The 23,499-nt window shown below is 44.9% G+C and overlaps 1 protein-coding gene across 1 annotated transcript in view; it reads left to right on the plus strand.

The window, feature by feature from the left end:
* Positions 1-714: 714 nt before the first annotated feature.
* Positions 715-23,499, plus strand: part of CD2 (CD2 molecule) — a 37,848-nt gene continuing 15,063 nt past the window's right edge. Inside the window, exon 1 of the mRNA XM_066598540.1 lies at positions 715-778. Within this exon, the coding sequence (XP_066454637.1) occupies positions 718-778 (61 nt within the window). The 5' untranslated portion in view covers positions 715-717. The remainder of the gene's footprint in view (positions 779-23,499) is intronic.

Here is a 23,499-nt window from a genome sequence, read left to right on the forward strand (position 1 = left end):
CCTTCTGTATCACCCCACTATTCGTAGTATGTAAGCTCGTTGGAGCAGGACCCTCACCCCTATTGTTTCCATCAATTGATTACTATGTAACCGTGGTCCTGTAATGTTTGCATTGTCTTTCTGTATCCCCCTGTCTATGTAAGCGCTGCGGAATATGTTGGCGCTATACAAATAAAGATTATTATTATTATATGTGTGAGAACACACTGATTTTGATTAGAAAGCTATTCATGTGCTTAATTTTTTGCTTTTAAACCCCAGAATGGTCATTCGCTGGACTGCTCACCCTATGTGTAGGCAATGAAAATGGGAGTTGAGACCTTGGCTGCATGCAAACACTGGGGACACTGTTAAACACATCTGAAATATTAGTTATTTTTGGGCAATGAGAATAGGACTTGAGACCTTAGGTGCATGCAAACTCTGGGGACATTGAAAACTGGTACTGAGATCCCAGATGTGTTTGGTCAGTGACCACTTGGACCTGAGATCCTGGGTGTATGCAAATGCTGGGGACATTGATAACTGGACCTGAGATACCAGGTGTGCATGGACTACACCTGTGAGCCTGATTTTCTGCAGATGTCTGCCCTGGCATGTTAACATTCACAGCACATTCAGCGAAAACCTCAAATTCAGAGAAGAATTCTCCTCCTCTTCCTTCCCAGCCTTAGTCACAGTTCACTGTATATTGTAGTCTTTCGCTTGCAGAAAGTCATGGAGGTACAAGGTTCAATGCGGCTCCACTTCTGGACTCTTCTCTGCTTACTTCTCTCAGGTAATTGTTCCCATCTTGACCAGACCCCGTGTCAGGGCCGGCAGACTCTTTATGGGGGGTCTGTGATCTGCTTTACCCTGATTGTGATAAATGTATATCTTTAATGAGGTGAAATAGTTTTCAAAAGTAAAGAAAAGGAACAAGTTTAGGGGTGAAGAAGTTAGAAGATTCAGTTATGAGACGAGGAAGATTAGAGGAATGGTAAGGTCTGTGACATTCGGTGCACCATAGTAGTTGTAATATACAACAGGGTGCTTCAACATAGTGATATGGTAAATATGGGTCTTGACAGATATGATGAGAGATACAGAGTGATATAACCCTTCTTATAGTGCTATAATTAATTGGGTCATATGAGATGTACAGGGGGTGGCCAAAAATAGGGAAGCAACGCACGAAATGCATGCAATTTTAATTATTAGTAGGGATGAGCGAGTATACTCGCTAAAGCACTACTCGTTCGAGTAATGTGCTTTAGACGAGTATCTCCCTGCTCGTCCCTGAAGATTCAGGGGCCGGCGTGGGGCGGGGAGCTGCGGGGGAGAGCAGGGAGGAACAGAGGGGAGATCTCTCTCTCCCTCTCTCCCGCCCGCTCTCCCCTGCTCCCCGCCGCAACTCACCTGTCAGCTGCGGCAGCTCCCGAATCTTCAGGGACGAGCAGGGAGATACTCGTCTAAAGCACATTACTCGAGTGAGTAGTGCTTTAGCGAGTATACTCGCTCATCCCTAATTATTAGCACTGAGCTGCCCTTTTGACCCCTGCTTGGTTGAGAGTTTTCCCGCCAAATTTGTGTTTACTTCACCTCTTGCCCTGCTCTGGGTTGTTTTGGGAGCCAGCTGGTAACAACAGCTGAGTGGCTCAAACCCATGACCAGTGGGACCTTGTTGTTCGAGCAGAAGTTCACTTTTGCCTGGCAACATCTGTGTCCTATTACCTCCACTTAACATCTATGTATCTTATTGAAATATGATTTATAATCCCGTGTAACTTAAGGCATGCATTTTGAACAATGTTTCCATATTTTTCATATCTACAAAATTATTTGGTTTCTCTTACTGAGAACAATCACATTTTCCATATTTTTGTCCACCCCCCTGTATATAGGACAATGTAGCCACCATCATATTAACACCAAAGGGTGAGGGCATGTAAGATATAGGTCTTATTGACATAATGCAGTGAGGTCATGTAATATACAGGTTAATGTTGGCAGCGTCTTAGTGATCTCACACAGCTTGGTCATGTGAGATACAGGATAATCAGTACGCCATTGTAGTAATATAGTACAATGGATCATGTGAGATAAAAGGCGATATCACCACCATCAGAGTGATTTCATAGAACATGCTAATGTGAGATACTGGGTGATCAGGGTTGCCAACCTGATATTTCATTTTTTTTCTGTAAGACATCGAAAAATCATGGACAGACTAATTTTTTTACAGACACATTGGAAAACTGTACTGAATACTAAAGATTATAAGTGATACATGCTTATAGGTAGTATACTGATGGTAAATGCTGTTATTGAGTTCCTATCAGCTGTAAAGTGATGATCATAATAACCTACTCAAGTACACTGTCCTACCGAAAGTAATTAGACACCTGAGCAAGATTCAAAAGTATTTATTTCAATATGTTAATACTTAGTGGGGCCTCCTTTGACCCCAATGACATCAGATACTCTCTACTAATGCCTGATACACTTCAGCCGGTATTTCCCTCCATTCATCCTGCAAATGTTTGGTGAGTTCTCTCAAAGAAGATGTATCGGCCAGTCTACAATGGTGGAAGGAGAGTCGTCATTGGACAGTTGAGCAATGAAAGAATGTTCTTTGGCGCGACTAATCGTACTCCTCCATCTTCAAATCAGATGGATGTACCTGGGTGTGGAGGACCCCTGGAACGCCTTTTGCCTGAGTGTTGTCCCAACTGTTAAGTACAGCGGAGGTTCTGTTATAGTCTGGGGATATTTTATATGATATGGTCTAGGTCCGTTGGTTGAAGTGACAAGAATCATGAACACAGAGGTTTACACTGACAATAATGTGCTGCCGACAATGTGACAATACTCTGGAAATGATCATCAATTCTTCCAACAAGATAATGCGCCTTGTCACAAATCCAACACAGTTTAACGCTGGTTTGAGGATATGGATGTTCCACGATTGGACTAGTTTGCACCCTACTGAACATGTTTGGGATCAACTGGAATGTCGGGTCAGAAGATATGAACAGCAAACATCTTCTTTGAGAGAACTCACCAGATGTTTGCAGGATGAATGGAAGGAAATACCAGCTGAAATGTAACAGACGTTAGTAGAAAGTATACCACGGAGAGTATCGGGTGTCATTAGGGCCAAAGGAGCCCCAGTAAGTATTAATATATGGAAATAAATACTACTTGTGATTCTTGCTCAGGTGTCCCATTACTTTTAGTAGGATAGTGTACCACCTCAAAAAGATCATGGATGCATCAATTTTTTTTCACGGACACTGGAAAAAAGTGCCATATTTTTATACACTATGCAGGAATTTCTGGACAGTTGGCAACCTTGTGGGTGAAGTCGGCAACGTGATGATGATAAAACAGAATCATGTGAGAATGGGTTATGCTGGCAACATCTTCCCTTATATGTAAAAGGCAAAGTGTATTAGCGATGACTCACTTCTTGAAAAGAATGTATGTGCCCACGCCCAAGAAAGTATTTGCCCTCCAAAAAGTATGTACCTCCCTCAAAAAACTATGTGCTACCCTATTCCTCCATGAATAACCTCCCAAATTTAGCTGCCAGATAACTTACCCTAGCTATTTCATTTCTGTTACCCATTGAGAATTTGGGAGTGTTTGTATATAGTTGGCTGTGTTGGACTGTGTTTTCCCAAGCTACAAGTCACAGAAGATACAGAGTGATGTAGGCACTACTACAGCGATATAATACAGCAGGATCATACTGGATGATGTTGGCATCCTTATGGTAATATTACAGAGTACATACATATAAGACAAAGTAAGCCAACATCAAAAAAATCAAGCAAGGCCTTCCCCAGCAGAACTTACACGGATCCCGATCCAACATCATCATAAATTCACATAGCTGATCCAGCATGCCCAGGGCAGATAAAAAAAATTCCAAGCGCCATCACACTTAAAAAAAATGGAGAAGACTTGTCCTTGCTTGTATCATGTGAGGTACTGGGTGATGTTGGTTGTATCGTAGTGATATTGACACAGCAGGGTTATGCCAAACCAAAGATGATGTAAGCAAAGAGTTGACACCTTTGTCAGAAAAACATACCAGCCAAGATTTTAAAAATGGGTGTGGTTGGGGGCGTGGCTTGTCATGATGTATATTTTTCCCTCGGTTATTCTAGTGGATGCAACTAGCAGCTGTGCCTCCAGTGGTGGCCCCCAATAGTACTCTTAGTAGTGATGACAAGAGTAATTGTGCCCCCAGTTGTGGCCCCAATAGTAATTGTGTACCCTTCAGTGGCCTCAATATAATAGTGCCTCCAGTAATGGCTCCAATATAATAATAGTACCCCCTGTTGCAATAAAGACCCCAGTTTTGACCCCAATAGTAATAGTGACTCCGTTAGTGGCCTGAATAGTAACAGGCCCCCTCTTTGCCCTTCACGCCCTGAACCTGAAGCCGGGCAGCAACCCCACAGCATGTGGCTCCTGTCCTGCCACCATAATAACAGCTGTGACTTCTGACTTCTCCTCCCGACATCTGTGATGTGTACAGGACGCAGACACCAGGAGGAGAGGTCAGGAGTCATAGAGAGAGAGAGGGTGTGAGTGACATACTAGATGCTGTGGGGTTGTTGCCCTGATTTCAGCTTACAATCATTTTTTACTGGCTAGTAATATCCTCGGCATTTGCTATGTCAGGTTAAACTGTTTTTACCAGGTACCTATGTCCCCCCCCATTTTTTTCTAACACATACTGTATTTGCCATAGGCATCCATGTTATCACAATTCCCAGCTGTGGGGTGTGATACCTGTTTGCAAATCCCACTGTAAAACGCCACGTTTAAGCAAACGCCTGTGTAAGTTCAGCTCATAAGGGGTTAATAAAGTACATAAGTTTTTTTATAGGGAAGTAAGCAAAATGTACCTAGAATGTCCCTTACTGGGATTGTCCCCTGTCTCGAGGTCCGTAGTGATTCCTATCACTGAGGGTGACGCAGGGGCCCCTAAAGAACTTCCCCATTCTGAGGACATTGGAAAAGCAGCTCAATAAAGAAAACAACAATCAGCAATTTCTGATGCAAATTCAGGCTCTAAGTTAGGGATAGGGCTCATTCACACGACCGTGATTTCAGCGTATATTACGCCCGTGATGCGCGGTCGCGTGACACGTGGTAGATGGAGTCAATGAAAGTAAATGTACTTTGATTGATCCATTCACATTAGCATGTAAAGACAGAATCATGCACATGGTCATGCGCAGGGCACTCGCTGCCATACGCGGTCTCTGCCGGCAGAGCGTGAATAACACAGACTGGTAAAAGCCCAATGTCCGTGGCACACACGGATTCTGAGTTTGTAATCCCGCACAGTATCCATGCGTGACTGCGGCTATGGGACATTCTCTTACCTCTCCAGATCCAGCGCGGGTCTCCTCCGTCGTGGCCAGAGCTTCTTTCTTCAGCACGGCGGATGCGCGGTGACCTTTTTCCTTTTTTGAATCTCTTGCTTTCCCGCAGATCCGTGGCACATCCACAGTCTCAGGTGTGCCGCGGATTGGACGGTTTCCATTGACTTCAATAGAAGCCGTTCGTGTGGGGATTCGGAGAAAATGGAGCATGCTGCGATCATCTCCCATGCGTGTGATCCGCACGCCGGGAAAAAATGACATCCGCATGCTTTTAATTCTTTTGTGGTTGCTAATTAGAGATGAGCGAGCGTACTCGGCCACGCCCCTTTTTCGCCCGAGTACCGCGATTTTCGAGTACTTCCGTACTCGGGCGAAAACATTCGGGGGGCGCCGTGGGTGAGTGGGGGGTTGCAGCGGGGAGTTGGGGGTAGAGGGAGAGAGGGCTCCCCCCTGTTCCCTGCTGCTACCCCCCGCGCCGCCGGATTTCCCGCGTAGGTGCCCCGCAAAATCAAATCCGCCCGTTGACAATGGGCCAAAATGGTGTAGGACCAAAATAGGGGGTAATGGTAGTGGTAGTTCATGACGCCAGTCCACAGCAAGCCGAAGTGAGCTGGATAGTTGTGCTCCCATCTGGTCATACGTTGAAGAAGTTTGTGGTTGTTGGGTGTTGTTGTCCATTCCCCTGGAGGGTGGTGTAGTACGTGGCGTAGTGCAGGTGATCACTAGTGAGATGGACCTCTAGTAGTCGGGGTAAGGGTCTAACAGTCAAAAACTCACTTTTATTTGTAGATTCAGGAACACGCGACAGTGTCCAATACAGGTCCAATTCCCATCCACAGCAATCCGGAGTTTGGTGACTGGAGATACTGTTCTAGGATCAATACGTCATATCTATCACCTGGGATATCGATCTCTATATCTTGCGTCATCTCTGGCACCTTCTCTCGCATGTGGGGAATGACTCTGTGTCTAACTGTCCTACTTTCCAGCTTTCCTTTAGTTCTTCCTTCTCTCTCCCTAGCTTTCCTTATTCTAATCTTCTCTCTTCTTAAGTACACGTTTCCATCTCACAGCACTATTAACTAATCTGTCTAACTCACTTGCTTCTCTCTTCTTCGTCCTTTTAGAATCTTCTTCTCTCCTAAACTGAGACCAGACTGATCTTTCTGAAATTTGGGTGGGGTTATATATAGAAACTAGGTCCTCCCCCGAACATACAGCTCAGGGGCTAGTCTATCCTTTAATAGGAACCTCCAATCACCAAATTCGCTCTAGCTCCTGCATAATTAAAGGGACATACACACATTTTTAAAAAAATATATACATTTTTTAAAAAAAACGAAATATTTAAAGAAACTCTATACACTCTCTATGTAGTGACAACTCTGCCTCACTACACAGGCCTAATCATAGTGATATAATAGAGCAGAGTCCGGTGATGTCGGCACCATCAGAGTGATATAGAGAAATAGAGCCACTCATGTGGGATGCTGGGTGGTCCTCTTGACTATTTAATGGTTTTCTCACATCAAAACCTAAGTCTCATATTCCTCAGCACTTTCTTGTGGGTATTTTTCTCTATTTGATTATTGTTACTCTCTTTGTACGGTTCAGGAGAACTAAACTGATGGGGATTGAAACTCTTAAAGTGAATTTCAGTGAAATTCAAAGTTTCCCACATGAATTCTTCTCTGTAATTTACTGAGGTCTCTGATATCTCTTGTAAAGATGTATTTGCGCACACAATACGCAGATAATAGACCCAATGATTTCAATGGGTCCGTTCTCATTTTCTTTTGCATTTGTTGCACACAAAAAAAGATAGGACCTGCTCTATTTTTGTGTGCAGTTGCTCACCCAAGATCGCCCTACTAGTCTATGGGAGGTGCTCAGATGCCCACTCAATTCCGTGAAAGGAAGAACACATCAGTTACTATTTTTTATGTAAGCTGGAATGAACAGACTAGCTACTTATCGCTCATCACACTACATGGAATTGCGACCGTTTGAATTTGCTAATTTGAGACATTATTTGGCTCATAGTCATCCCAAGTCAAGGTACCTTTAGAGGAGCAAACTAACAAAGTGGAAGTACCCACTGCCCGCTGACAGACTTCAGGTGCTGTTTGTTGAGTGCCCAGTGACTGAAAAACCACACACAGCGAGTAAGGGCCCATTTACACGGGCCCTTACTTACACGATTAAACGTTCGGATTCCTGCAATTCAGCGAGAGTTTGAGTGATTGTTGTTCAGTGTAAATGCATGTACTGACTGAGCAATGAACGAGAATTTATTCTCTTATCATTCGTCGTTCAGTTCCTGCATGCATAAAACCTGCACAAAGAACGGCCCGTGTAAACAGGCAGTCGCTCATCCATTAACAACAGCCTGTTTACTGTGAATGGGGGAAGGGCCAAAACAATCCCCGCCCACTCCGTCTCAACTCACTCAGCGACAATCGTGTCCACAGGAACGATCAACGCTAGGGGAACCTGTCGGTCATCACTGTAAAAGGACCATAATTGGTTACAGTGTGCAAAGCTACTGACAGACTACAGGGAAGCATTAGTTGTAGAGTGCTCGGTGACTGACAGACTACAGGGAAGCATTAGTTGCAGAGTGCTCGGTGACTGACAGACTACAGGGAAGCATTAGTTGTAAAGTGCTCGGTGACTGACAGATTACAGGGAAGCATTAGTTGTAGAGTGCTCGGTGACTGACAGATTACAGGGAAGCATTAGTTGTAGAGTGCTCGGTGACTGACAGATTACAGGGAAGCATTAGTTGTAGAGTGCTCTGAGACTGACAGACTACAGGGAAGCATTAGTTGTAGAGTGCTCGGTGACTGACAGATTACAGGGAAGCATTAGTTGTAGAGTGCTCTGAGACTGACAGACTACAGGGAAGCATTAGTTGTAGAGTGCTCGGTGACTGACAGATTACAGGGAAGCATTAGTTGTAGAGTGCTCGGTGACTGACAGACTACAGGGAAGCATTAGTTGTAGAGTGCTCAGGGACTGACAGATTACAGGGAAGCATTAGTTGTAGAGTGCTCAGGGACTGACAGACTACAGGGAAGCCTTAGGTGTGGAATGCCCAGTGACTCACACACTACAGGAAAGCATTAGTTGTAGAGTGCTCAGTAACTGACAGACTACAGGAAAGCATTAGTTGTAGAGTGCTCGGTGACTGACACACTACAGGGAAGCATTAGTTGTAGAGTGCTCGGTGACTAACACACTACAGGGAAGCATTAATTGTAGAGTGCTCAGTGACTGACACACTACAGGGAAGCATTAGTTGTAGAGTGCTGAGTGACTGACACACTACAGGGAAGCATTAGTTGTGGAGTGCTCGGTGACTGACAGACTACAGGGAAGCATTAGTTGTAGAGTGCTCGGTGACTGACAGACTACAGGGAAGCATTAGTTGTGGAGTGCTCGGTGACTGACACACTACAGGGAAGCATTAGTTGTAGAGTGCTCGGTGACTGACACACTACAGGGAAGCATTAGTTGTAGAGTGCTCAGTGACTGACACACTACAGGGAAGCATTAGTTGTAGAGTGCTCAGTGACTGACAGACTACAGGGAAGCATTAGTTGTAGAGTGCTCGGTGACTGACAGATTACAGGGAAGCATTAGTTGTAGAGTGCTCAGTGACTGACAGATTACAGGGAAGCATTAGTTGTAGAGTGCTCAGTGACTGACAGACTACAGGGAAGCATTAGTTGTAGAGTGCTCGGTGACTGACACACTACGGCAGTGTTTCCCAACTTCAGTCCTCAAGGCACCCCAATGGGTCATGTTTTCAGGATTTCCTCAGTATTGCATAGAGTAACTGATAGACTGCAGGGAAGAGCTCTTTGTACACTGTCCAATGACTAAGGGCTCTTTTACACAGGCCAATAAATCTTTCAGATTCTCGCATCCAGCAGTAATTCGTACTATTACACGGTGCAATACAATTTTTGTAACAGATAAGCAGATAGGTGGCTTATAATAACTTTAGTGAGCTGAATGAACTCACTGGGTTCTATTCACTGTATATTCCGCACACAAGACATCTCAGTCCTTGAAGACCGTTACAAAGGGAAGTAGAATCCAAATATGATAGGCGACTTTTGCTAAGAGAAAGTAATGTTTCTTACAGGAGGAAGTCAAGATCCAAGCTTCATTTTCCAACAAAAACAGTCAAATAGTAATATTACGGCATGTACAAACTGTTATCATCTTAACCCCTTAGTGACCAAGCTTTCTTTCGCTTTCCTATTTTCGCTTTTTTTCCTCCTCCCTTTTAAAAAATCGTAACTCCTTTATTTATCCATCGACGTCGCTGTATGAGGGCTTGTTTTTTTTGGGATTAGTTGTATTTTTCAATTGTATTATATATGTTTAATATGTTTTAATTAAAGCTTTTGTAGAATTTTACACAGTAATAACAAAACAGACATAACAAGTAGCTAGTCTCACAGTACTGCTGCATTGATATAAGAGCTACAAAAGTGATAGATCATACCAAAGTATGTCAAAACTCACAATCGCTAGGTGCCTAACTGACACCCCTTCCATAATTATACTTTGGCAGTGGATTATTCAAAAACCGGACCCGCCAATATACTTGTAAACAAAAGAAAGAGAAACCAAAAGGAAAGAAAGAAAAAAAGGAAAAAAAAATCCAGATTTTAAATAGCTAAGACCACAAGAAAAGGAAGAGAAAGCACAAAAGAAAACAGAAACAGAAAAACCTACAGTACAAGCAGATAGGGGAAGGGAGAGTGAAAAAAAGAGGGGTGGGGGGTGAGGTATCGGGAATAGAAAACCAGACAAAAAGGGGAGTGGCCCTTTCGTGGCAAACAAAATAAGTATATGGCCGCTCAATTCCAATCGACTGTCAACCCAGGAATCAGGTCTGCGATATAACTTCATGAAAACCCTGAGGCGACTTGTCCCCTCACCACCCTGTGATATTCTGAAACTCAGCTGAGTCACGAACTTCGTTCCATATTGACCAGGCGCGCCTGCCTGACTTCTCGACGCCAGAGCCCTCATCCCCCAGTTCCTCCATGTACATCAGCTGATTCAGCTCTTGAATAAATTCCAGAGTCGAGGGGGTGACGCTGCTTCGCCAGTGGCGTACAATAACCGCCCTAGCTGCGGCGAGGAAATGACGTAGGAGACCCTTCTTAATCATGGCAAAGGGACCGGGGATAACGGAGAGCAGCGCCAGCTGTGGGGTGACCTCCACCGTGCTACGAGACACCCCCTCGAACATCTCAAAAACAGTCCTGCAGAAAGACTGAATAAGCGGGCACTCCCACCAGATGTGCAGCATGGTTCCACGCCCGAACCCACATCTCCAGCAAGCATCTGGCACTGATGGAACTATGCGGTGAAGCAGATCTGGACATCTGTACCACCTAGAGAGGAGCTTAAAGTTTTTCTCCTGCACCACACAGGCCAGGGGTAATTTGCGAGCGAACGTGAATGCTCTCTCCCAATCAGAGTCCTGCAGCTCCAGAGACAAGTCCCTCTCCCACCCCTTGGTGAATTGGGGAAGACCCTGTGTGAGCTTCCCTAGTATAATACCATAGATCCTTGAGAGAACATGGGTGGGGGGGCTAGTTTGTAGAAACAGTTTTTCAATGGGTTCAATGGGATCCCAGAGGCGACACGACCCCATCCGAGCCCTCCAGAAAGAGGACAACTGGAGGTATTCCAGCCATTGTAGTTTCAGATCTGGTCGGGACGCCTGTAAAACATTGAATGATGGGAGGCCCACCGAACCTGTTTTCTGACAGCACCGTATGTCCTCCTCCTCTCTCCAGCAAAGGAAGCTCTGTTTCTCCTGTCCCGGGGGGAATGCGGGATTGTGGAATAAGGGGGTCAATGTCCCTCTACGGATCACAACATCTCCTCTAGCCGCCAACCTATCCCATACGTCGAGAAAGTTCAGGGTCAGGGGTGTATAAGGAAGAGTCACAGGCCTATCCTCTGAGGGGATCCATGGGAGCAGGTGTATATGCGGCCACACCAGCACCTTTTCTAGATCCACCCATTGTTTCAAGCCAGCGTGATGTTGCCAGTCCAATAGCCTAATGAGGACCGCGGCTGAGTAGTAGATTTTAAGGTCAGGTAAGCCCACTCCCCCTGTCGACTTTGTGCGAGACATGGTCCAATAGTTGATGCGACTATTCTGCCCCCCCCCCCCCCCCTCCCCACACACACACACACAAATCTGCGGAACACCCGTTGAACCAGTTTAAAGAACTGTGTGAGAAGTTTAATTGGCAGAGTCTGGAAGAGGTATAAAAATTTGGGGGCCACGTCCATCTTTAAGACATTTACTCGCCCAAACCAAGTCAATCGTTTGGCAGCATACCCATCCAGCTCACGTGTCACTTTCTCCAGTAAGGGAACATAGTTAAGATGGTATAGAGAAAACATGCCTGCCGCAATATGTGCCCCTAGATACTTGATGGAGGTTGCTCACCATTTGAATTCAAATTGATCAGCTAGATGGGCCACCTCAGTAGCCGGGAGGGATACATTCATGGCTTCGGATTTGTGTAGATTTACTTTGAAATTTCTTAGACGCCCAAATTTAGAAAACTCCTGAAGGATCGCTAGGAACGAAACTAGTGGCTGAGAGACAAGCAATAGGAGGTCGTCTGCGTATAGGGCAGCCTTGCAAGTTTGAGTCCCGATCTGCACGCCGCGTACATTGGGATTGTCTCGCAGTGCCACAGCCAAATGCTCCATAACAATGGCGTAGAGAAGGGGGGAGAGCGGACAACCCTGTCTCGTCCCGTTCCTAATAGGTACTGGGTCAGACAGGACGCCGTTCACACGAATCCTTGCTGAAGGGTTCCGATACAGTGTGAAAACCCAGTTCAGAAACTTAGGCCCCAACACCAACCTCGTCAGGGAGGAACGTAGAAAGGCCTTCTCCGCGTCCACCGAGAGGAGACAAAATAGCTGCGACAATTGCTTGGCCTGACTACTCAGCAGGAGAGTCTTATTGGTAGTGTCTCTAGCTTTCCGACCTTTCATGAAACCCACTTGATCGTTATGTATATGGGCTGGCAAGATAGGGGTCAGCCTGTTCGCTACAATTTTGGAGAACAATTAATGTCTAGATTAATGAGCAAGATAGGGCGATAGCTGGGGCATAACCCCGGGTCTTTGCCCAGTTTGGGAAGCACCGTAATGTGGGCCGTGAGTGACTGTGAAGGGACTGGGATCGATGGTGAAATTTGGTTGAATGTATCTCTCAAAACAGCGGTCAGAATTTCCCAGAACTGCTTGAAAAAACAGGAGGTGAACCCGTCTGGTCCAGCGGCCTTTCCCGACGGCGAGGTCTTAATGGTTTCACTAATCTCTTCCGCGGTAAAATCCATCTCTAAGGCTACTCTGTCCTCTCCTAGTATACTTGGGAGGGCCGTTTACAATTGTATTATTTAAAGTACCATATAATACATTAAAAAAAGTTTTAAAAATTCTAAGTGGAGAGAAATGGGAAAAAAATAAAATTCCGCCATCATTTATTGCGTCTTGTTTCTACGGCGCACAAACTGCAACAAAAATGACCTGATAACTTTTTTCTATGGGTCAGTATGATTACTACGATACCAAATTAATAGTTTTGTTTTTTTTTCCTGTACTACTTTTATTTTTTTCAAAGATACTTAATTTTTTTAAATTATTTTCTGCCATCTAATGCGCGCAATAGTTTTTTTTTTTCCGTCGACAGAGTTGTGTGAGGGCTCATTTTTTGCAGGACGTCCTGTATTTGCATTAGTACCATTTTCGAATACATACGGCTTTTTGATTGCTTTTTATTGCATTTTTTCTTGGAGACAGGGTGACCAAAAAATTACATTTCTGCCGTTTTGGTTTTTTTTTCTGCCGACGTTCACTGTGCGGGGTAAATAATGTGTTACTTTGGTAGATCGGACTTTTACGGATGCAGCAATACCAAACATGTTTTTTTTTTTTTTATTAAAAAGCGTATCAGCAGTCACGAAGGGGTTAAATAAAGGAAATGGTTTGTAACTTGAAAGTGGGATGTGCTAGCTGCTATTCAATATTACCAGTGTAATCAGTGGGCTTTACATTTACAGAAACATATCAGTTACTTTCTGTTAGGAATTTTTTTTTAATTTGTTGCACAGTGTTCTCATTCAGGCTGCAGTCACACAGGATGGAATTTCAAAGGAATTCCCGCAGAATGGCCGCACCAAAAAAACCACGAGAATTCCGCTGGAAAAGCGCAGCTTCAAAACCCGCCGCCTTTAGCGGCAAGTTTTGGAGCGGTTTTGCCGTCGTCATTTCTGCTGCAGCTTTCTCTCCCCATAGAGAGGAGAGAGGCCGCTGCAGAAAAGAGAAGAGAATTGAAATGCTGTGGAATTGAATTCTGCGCCGCATGTCAGTTTTTATGCAGATTTTTGCAAAATCTCGTCCACTTTGCTGGCTAATCCCGGGATTACGAGCCGCGGGTGGAATTGCCGTGCGGACTTTTTGCACGGAAATTCAGCGTCAATTCCGCCCCGTGTGAACCCAGCCTTTCAGAGTGCTCAGTGACTGACAGAAAAAGGTAAGTGCTGACTGCAGAGTGTCCCATGACTGGCAAACTACAGGAAATCATTTACTGTAGAGTGTTCAGTGACCTAAAAATTACAGGAAAGTGCTGGATACAGAATGCAATTTTTTTTTCTAAACGCATCTAACATAAAAACGAATACAATTATAAAAATAGTCTTTATCATTAAAAATCTACTCCGATTTTGTGTCTACAGCTCCTATGCAGAGCTATGTGTCTCTATGGTTACAGACTACAAGCAAAGTGCGTAGTCTGATCCAGCAGTCATGTCTAAGGCCCGTTTACATAGGATGACTGTCGGGCACAGAAACACCCGACACCTTTCCCAGCGATAATCTCTCCTGTGTTTTTACATAGGAGCGATCATCGCTCAGTGAATGGAGGCGGACCTTGTCGGTGATCATTCCACCCGCCTCCATTCACAGTAAACAGGGAGTTGATGAACAACTGCCTGTTTAAACTGAACAATGCAGCGGCAGACTATCGATGATTTTATGGTTTGCATGAAAGATACGGTAAGCGATTCATTGCTGATCAGTCATTTGCTGCATGCATCTATGCGGAACAATTATCACGCAAACGGCTCGATCTAAGGAACAATTTGCACGATAATCGTCATCTTTTGAAGGGGTTTACTGCCTCACCCTGCCACCTATTCTACTGTCTGTAGGCTACAAGAAGGAGGGAGAATCAGTGACTGCAGCATCAGACTACACAGGGCTTGTTTGTAGTCTGTAACAATGGAGATGCATTGTTTCTCACAAGTACTGTAAAACAGAAAACGGCAGGTGGAGAAAAAAAGACTATTTGCACAGCGGCTTCATTCTTTTCTATTTTTAATGCATTTGAGTAATGAAAATTGATGGTAAAGGTGGCCATAACCTTTAGTCGAATGCCGTGATGTTTCTAAAGAGCCATTTGCATGGGACGAATATTGCTTAAATTCGTTCAAACTAACAATAATGAGCAATAATCGTCCAGTGTAACTGCCAAAAGGTTGTTTGCTGTTCGTTCCCTTTTAGTCATCATAAAAAAAAACCTTGGATCGTGGGCTTCTCGCTATATGCAAATGCTCCCCGCTCAGCGCTTCATGTGAAATGCGAGAAACCTGCGATCCAGCCGTGTTCTCTGCTTTTCTAAACGCTCTTCACCAGCGCTGATGACCTTAGTGGTGACGTCAGCGCGCATGCAGTCGTTTTGACGATTGTCGTCCCCTCTAAATGGGACTTTAGGCTATTGCTTCGCCCCCTTGTTATCCTTACATCTGTATAGTAACCCGGTGTGCATACAGAGCACCGGTTGCTATACGGAGGCTCTGCACGTAGGTGTGCAGCTATTGTCTGACACTGTGAATGCTCAGCTCTTGTGGTTTGCAGGTTGGTGTGGGTAGTGCTATGAGGTTGGAAACATTCGGCTTCATCAGTCTATTCTTCCTGTGTTGTTGCTGCTACTGATTACATGTATGAATGTGTGAAATTGTACTTTTTGCAGCCCAGCAGCCATGTCACTCATATGTGGAGTTTATACTCTAGACAGACATTTTTCAGTTGTCTTAGTTTCGTTCACAGGGAACAAATATTGGTCCCCACCATTAAAGGGGGTTGTCCTACTTAAGACATTTACCTTCTATGCACAGGACAGGGGATAAATGTCTGATCGCTGGGGGTCTGACCACCAGCGATCCTGAGAATGGTGCACCATGAATGCCTCATGTGAATTGAGTCACCGTAGCTTCTTTTACTACTATGTGACAATGGAAGATTGATATGCTAAACTATTAAAGTGAATGGGAACATAGCCTGTAATACCAAGCAGGACCACTACATTGGGAACAGAGCTGTGTGCTTCCTGCGGAAATCAGCTCCTTCCATGAGCACACCAGTGTCACATCCGAGCAGGCCATGGTTAAGACCACCTACACGGACATGATAACCCAAATAAGGGCTGGAGGGAAAGGATTGGGATAGGGGAACATGCATACATGCTAAACACCATAACAAAATGAACTGCAAATGGGACTTGCAAGCAGACATCTAACAACGACTGACAAACACCAAAACACTTACTTAGAATACCATAAAGAGATGGAATAGCTAAAGTACGTACAAGGTATTAGTTCATATTTTGGCCAAGATACTTAAGCTCACAAGCCCACGACAAGGGTCCTCTTCAGTCCCAACTCTTACAAGACAACACAAATCCCAAGGACTCCTGCCTGTCAGTTGACAATCATCCTAAAAGGAACCTAGGGGCCTGGCTTGCCATAGATGGAAAATGGTATAGAAGCAGAACAGAACACTGTTCACACCAACCGACAAGGGAATCCCACCCAGAACCCCATGCATGCAGCAACACCAAGCAAAACATGTATGACTCCAAACACCAGGATTCTGGGAGGGAATGAGAAGAAATATAAATGACCGGCTCCCTCTAGCAAGACGGGCTGGCATTTATGTGCAGCAGACCGGTAGTGATTGGCTGACTGGAGCAATACACACCTAGCCAGCTCAATTATCCCACACCTGTGGAAGTGTGCTCCTAGAAACCTATAGCACTACAGGTCTCAGGAGCACAATGTGACAACCAACCTACCAAATGACTGATCAGCAGGGTTCCTGGGTGGCAGACACCTATCTCCCCCTCAATATACTGATTGTCCTTCTTCAGGATAGGCTATTAATAATTTAAAGGTAGATAACCCCATTAAACACCTGTTGTAGTGATATTATTATATAACTAGATTGACCCGATGTTCGTAAAAATGGTTGTAAAGGTTTTAAAAACTGTCGAGCCAAGGATTCAACTTGAACTGTTCGTCATCCACGGCTTGGCCTTCCATGTTTTGGGGACATGGCGACAGTCAAACTGATATGAACGTCACTTAGCTTCACTCTCCCTAGAGGCGCTGTTGGCTGAAGCACAACAGCATCACTAAACTTAACATAGAAACTTTACCTGGCCTGACAGGTCACTCAATGTATCAAACGCAAGTTTTATGATTTTATAGCAGTGGTGAGGATGTCACAAATCTAATGACACCAAAATCATCCAAAAAAGGTGATGCAAAGGGATCAAAGTGTGATGCAAGAAAAAGCCTGTAGGCTTTTTTATATCAGATTAGGACACAACAGGGGTTAGTGGGGTCTCTGGCAGGATAGTGTGCATTGATTTAATGATATTTAATAAATAGCTCCAGAATTCTTATATTGGTTGAGTCTCCAGATCATCTGGAAAGGAGGAGGAAGGCTGCAGGGAAGTGATGCAGGGAGTGTGCAGAGGAGAGGAGGACAGAGGTGCAGAGAATAGGGGGAGGGCATATGCAGGAGAAAGGAAGAGGGAGTATGTAGGGAAGGGGAGAAGGGAGTGTGCAGAGGAGGGGCGCATGTGCAGGAGAGAGAAGGAGGGAGTTTGTAGAAGAGAGGAGGGCAGAGTGTGCAGAGAACAGCAGGAGGGTGTGTGCAGTAAAGAAGAGGAGGGCATGTGCAGGAGAGAGGAAAAGAGAATGTGCAGAGGAGAGGAGGAGGGCAGATGCAGGAGAGAGGAGGAGGGTAGATGCAGGAGAGAGGAGGAGGGAGTGTGCAGGGGAATAGATGGTGCAGCGTCCCAGCAGCCACCTAGACATGAGGACCACGCTGAGGAGCTGGGAGGGTAGAGTTGTCACTTGTTATGGTGGCTCTTACCAGACTCCTCCCCAAGTACCGCTAGGCCTCTTCCAGACAACCCTGGCACAGGGATGGCCTATATAGGTGTGGTGAACTGTAAACTTGTCACGCGTGATGCCACCGTTCCTTGCTCACCGGAATGACCCTCAGCAGAGAAACAAAGGAAGTCCATGCACACAATTAACTTTTAGTACCTCAGTCCCTAGGAACGGCCAGGGCCTGGCAAAACTTTACTTGCAGCTTGACAGATTACAGCTTAATTACGCACCAGTGCAGGCAGGACAGAAGATTGGAGATCAGGGAGGAAACTCAGAATGATATCGGTCCTACAGTCCACGTTATCTGTCAGGTACCGCTTCTGGAAGGGGAAAGTCTCCAGAGGAGGACAGGGTAGGATCTCTCCACAGTGACTCACTTGACTCAGACTTGGATCCCTGCACAGCTGACTCGTCACTGCTCTTTCCACTGACCTCTCACTCTTAAAAGGTTCCTGTTATAGGGACATCAGGAAAACCTCTCCTCTTCCTCCAGACAGGACACTTTGCACAGTGCATATACAGAAAAGACCTGACATGTATGACAATTATAGAGGAGCCACAAATAGGTGTTTCAGGCCACTACAACGGAATGCACAGAAGAGGGAATAAGTGAGGGACAGTAAGAGAGAGTGTGCAGATAAAGGGAGGGAGGTAGTGTGCAGAACAGAGGATTGAGTGTGCAGATGAGAGCAAGATGGTGTGTGCAGAGGAGGAGGCAGTTAGGAGAGGGCATAGGAGAAAGTATGCAGAGAAGAGAATGTGCAGAGGACAGAAGAAGATGAGGAGAAGGTAGTGAGCAGAGGAGAGTACGAGGGAGAGTGCAGGGGGAGGAGGTGGTGCATAAAAAAATGAAGAGAGGCTGTAAAGTATATGAGTAAATAGAGAGCAAAGGAGAGGAGCAGGGAGGGTGCAGAGGAGAGGACCAGGTCATGTATGGAAAGACTTGGTTGCATTTGGTGATGGTTTGAGATGAGTGAAGAGATGATGGAATGTGCAGCGATTGGTTCATTTATCGCCATGTGTAAATCTCTACAGACATGCATATTGTCCTGTTTTTCTCCTCCCTCTCTGACTGCTCGCTAAGTGTATCATTTGCCAGCTCTACTTCTTCTTTACCCTTTGCTATTGGAGTTCCTCAGGGTTCGGTCCTCTCTTCTTTTCTCTCACTACACAGCCTCTATTATACAAACTACCAGCAGATTTGGTTTTCAGCACCATTTCTGCGCTTAGGATACCCAATTATACACCCCATAGGAACATCAGCTCTGTACTTTTCTAAAACCCCAGTGATTATCTGTCCGCTGTCTCTAACACCATGTTGTCTTACTATTGGAAACTGAATCTTTCAAAAACTGTACTTTTCATGTTTCCACCATCTACTAACCGACCGAAACCTAATATTTCCATCTTAGTGTATGATACTATCATAACTTCTCACACACCCATTGTCTTGGGGTCATATTTGACTCAAATCTCTTCATCAATTCCTATCTTCAATCTACTCATGTCACCTGCACCTCAAAAACATCTCCAGAAAGTGTCCTTTTCTTACTGTGGAAACAGAAAAATCGCTTATTGCTGCCCTGATTCATTGTCATCTTGACTACTGTAAATCATTACTGACCAATCTCCACCTCACTAAACTCTGGCCTCTCCAATCTATCCTGAATGCAAGAGCCTGACTCATCTTTCTGTCCAATCACTACACAGATGCCATTACCCAGTGTCAGTCACTGCACTGGTTGCCCGTCAACTATAGAAGACAATCTATTCTTATCACTTTCTCTCATCCATAATGCTCTTCACAATGATGCACCTCCCTCATCTATATCTACTGCCCTACCCGTGCTTTCCATTCTGCCATCAATCTAAGACCAAGATCCTCCATAATTCCAACCATCCACTCATGTCTTCAAGACTCTTCTTGTGCTGCACCAGTTCACTGGAATGTACTATTCCGGACAATGAAGTTAATTACCAATACCCACAGTTTTATGTGTGGCCTAAAAACACATCTCTTTAGGGAGTCCTATCCCATTAATCTAAGTCTTCTCCGTTTACTCCTCTTTTACGTCCTCCCTCAGAACCTTACCTCTTTTTTCATCAGTATCCACCACACTCCATGTATTCAAAAGGTACTTGATTTTTGCACATTGTGATAAAGTGTCCTCCAAGGGGGGGCGGCAGCGACACACTGGACTCCAAAACAGTAGATGAACTTACGTCAAGCTTTATTTTTCTAGCAAAGCAAACAAAATAGTGTCCTTCAACGTAGCATAGGCACCGCTCAGGGTGCTCAAGTCCATACAAACAAAAACGCAGTTTGCAGCATACCAAGTGCTCAGAGGTTTCCTCCTCAGGCTGTCAGGCCCTGACTTCCTGGAGCTGCAGTCTTTTATACTCCAGTAATGAGGTCAGGGCCTACAGCTGTGCTTTCTGAGGACTAGGGTGAAGTTGTGGACTGGAGCGCCACCCCGTCCAGACTAAAAGCCTGGGAGGGAGGTATACTCCATCCACAACTTCACCCTTTAAATGCCTACAACATACACAGAAGCCAGCTGGGGAGCGGCTCATACAGCTTTATGTATACTACCCTAGTTATATAAAAGATCGCTGGACCATTGTACAGAACCAGCCCTGCTAACTATTGTGACCTTCTAGGTTGCCACGCAGCTGGTATCTCACCAGTGCAGCCAGTAATTAAATCCAAAGACTGGTGCTGGTATTTATTTTTTTCTGGTCATATTAATTCTCGGTAAAAAATAATTTCTAGTTGTGAGCAATGCTGGACAGCAACCCCACCATAAAGTTCTTTACCTCAGTATGTAGCTCCGATCCAGCTGCCACTAATTATCAGAGATTCTGACCCCTGACCTCTTTCACTCCCCTGCCCCCGCATATGCGCAGGAAGTGCAGTAACGCAGATGCCGGGGTAAAAGATCAAAGTGCACATTTAAAAAGTTGGTAAGAGGGGTAACTTATTCATGTATCCACTTCCTTTTAGTAAGAAGAGAAGAAGAAGCTTACTTTGGAGGAGTGGGGTATGGAGTACTACACAGAAACCGCCTCCTAATAAGTTGTAACCAAGGTTGTCGTTTCGGAGAGTTCAGGGAAGTCCAGTCCTTAGTCGTAAGTCTTCTTTATTAATCCATTAAGACATACAGGTTGACAAAAACATACAGCAGGTAACACTTTATGTATGTCTTTATCAACCTTTATGTCTTGTTTGGAATAAGAAAGAAGAGCTGAAGAAAAAAAACACATACATCACCTAGAAGCGCTGACCAGCTCCGCTGCATCTTCTCCCCGGTCCCCGACACTGGTCTTCAGGGATATCTTTGGCAAGGAATTGGAACCCCCCCCCCCCCTCCAGGAAGCGCTGCCTCTGATTGGCTGAGCACCGTGCTGCTCAGCCAATCAGAGTCAGCGCTCCATGAACCAATCACAGCCATCTATTGAATGGCTGTGATTGATGAACTAATTTGTTTTTTTTCTGCAGCTAGGGCTTATGTTCAGGGTAGGGCTTATAGTTCAAGTCACTGCCCACCCCCGAAAATCCTTGTAGTACCACTTGCGACTTTGTAGTGCCACAAAATCGTAGTATCAGATTACAGCATGGACCACCGATACGATATCGCTGTGATTTTTCTCACGCTGATATCGCGTCGCCTGTGTGAAACAGGCCTTATTATTTACAAAAATACTGCCACATCTGACCACAGGCTGAGTGAGGTATTGCAGCTGTTTCCCAGTAAATTCCATGATGCTGATCTGCAATACTGGACACAACCCATGGACAGGTGTAGCATTGTTTTGGGGGAGGAAGCCGACACGTATCTCTAGCTTTGTACATTCCCTTTATGTGTGGGTGACAAAAGATTTCCACACGTGAACATGCAACACTTCCAAGTAACTCGGCTTCTTCTCTCGGTGAGATTAACATCGCCTTCCGCTCGTACAAAGTATTCAAATCTACTTCAAAAGGGCAGATCAGTTTCCATGCCGAGCTCCACATGTGATCTACATATAGCGTTCAGCTACAAATACTCTGCTTTAGGGCTTATTCACACGACTGTATTTATGCATGTACTTAGCCATGTTAAAAAATTACCCAAAAACTGCGACCCTGCGATGCATTGGATTCCAATGTATTCATCCAAAAGAACGGGGTTTTTTTGCCACATAAAAAAATCGTGAAAAAATAGCACATATGTAACCGTTTTTGGTCGCCAGTTTCATACACGCCGTGAAGAGATAGGTCTTGCCCTATCTTTTGCCAAAATACACAGACCACAGACTTCTATGGAAGCTGGAAAAAAAGGAAGTGGGAGGGAGTTACCTTGCGTATAACGCTGGGAACAGCGCCCTAGTTAAGCATTACCAGTTATTCCGAGGATTTCTGCCAATCGCTGCTTTTCAACAGTTCAGCGTATTTTTTTTTACGCAGCAGATCCCCATATGAATGGCATGAAATACGTGAACTCGATCGCAGCAAATTTTCATTCATGCGATTATACGACACGACATATGGTCGTGTGAAGGCGGCCTCAGGCTGCTGTCACACCTGCGTTAGGGTCAGTTCAAGTTTTCCGTCTCTCTTCTGCTCTGTTTTTAGAGGGAAGAAACTGAAAAAAATGGAAAAAACATATTCTTTTTTTCCCTATTGATTTGAATGGGGTTTCAAAAAAAAAAAAACCGGAAAGCAAACAGAAAAGGGTTCAGTTTGATTCAATTGCATTAGATTTCAGTTTTGGGGGGTTTTTTAATGGAAAAATAACACTGCAGATGGACTATTTTTCTTCCAAAAAAAATAAAAACCTAACAAAAATGGAAGCAAACTGAAGCCTTTTCATTTGCATTCAGTTTTTTTAAACCCTATTGAAATCAATGGGGAAGAAATGGATTCATTTTATTGTGATTTTTCTCCTTGAAAAACAAAGCAGAGAGACAGAAACCCTGAACTGAGGCCTAACAAAGCCTTATTTACCCTACACGCCAGCTGTGCTAAAGAGGGGCCCCTCTTCAAGGATAAATGCAGGGTTTTCAGAAGGAGGGGTTTTTCAAGTGCACTACTATTTGGACTGTGCCAATGTAACGTTTTCTGGCCCTGGATGTGTATGGAGCTACGGGTGTAGTTACTGTGCAGGTCCAGAGAGTAGTCAGGGGGAAGCCAGAGGTTGGTATCAGGTGGTCTCAGGTTCGCAGTACAATGGAGGAGGAGAGGAACTTAAAGGGGTTGTCTCATGAAAGCATGTGGGGTTATGCACTTCTGTATGGCCATATTAATGCACTTTGTAATATACATCGTGCATTAATTATGAGCCATACGGAAGTTATTCACTTACCTGTTCCGTTGCTAGCGTCCTCGTCTCCATGGATCCGTCTAAAATCGCCTCTTCTGGCGATTTTAGACGCGCTTGCGCTGTGCGGTCTTCTGCCTTCTGAATGGGGCCGCTTGTGCCGGAGAGCTGCTCCTTGTAGCTCCGCCCCGTCACGTGTGCCGATTCCAGCCAATCAGGAGGCTGGAATCGGCAATGGACCTCACAGTGAAGATCCCGGCGGCCATCTTACTAAGGTAAGTAAGAAGAAGGAAGAAGTCACCGCAGCACGGGGATTCGGGTAAGTACTACCCGTTTTTTTCTTAACACATGCATCGGGTTTGTCTCGCGCCGAACGGGGGGCCTATTGAATAAAAAAAAAAAACGTTTCGGCGTGAGACAACCCCTTTAATCACGACTGAAGCACAATAATCTCACGAGGAGCTGGGGGTAGGGTTTTAAAGGAAGTCCCAATCAGAAACAGAGCACGGCCAG

The sequence above is a fragment of the Eleutherodactylus coqui genome, chromosome 4 (genome assembly GCF_035609145.1).
Source record: "Eleutherodactylus coqui strain aEleCoq1 chromosome 4, aEleCoq1.hap1, whole genome shotgun sequence".
Lineage (NCBI taxonomy): Eukaryota > Metazoa > Chordata > Amphibia > Anura > Eleutherodactylidae > Eleutherodactylus > Eleutherodactylus coqui.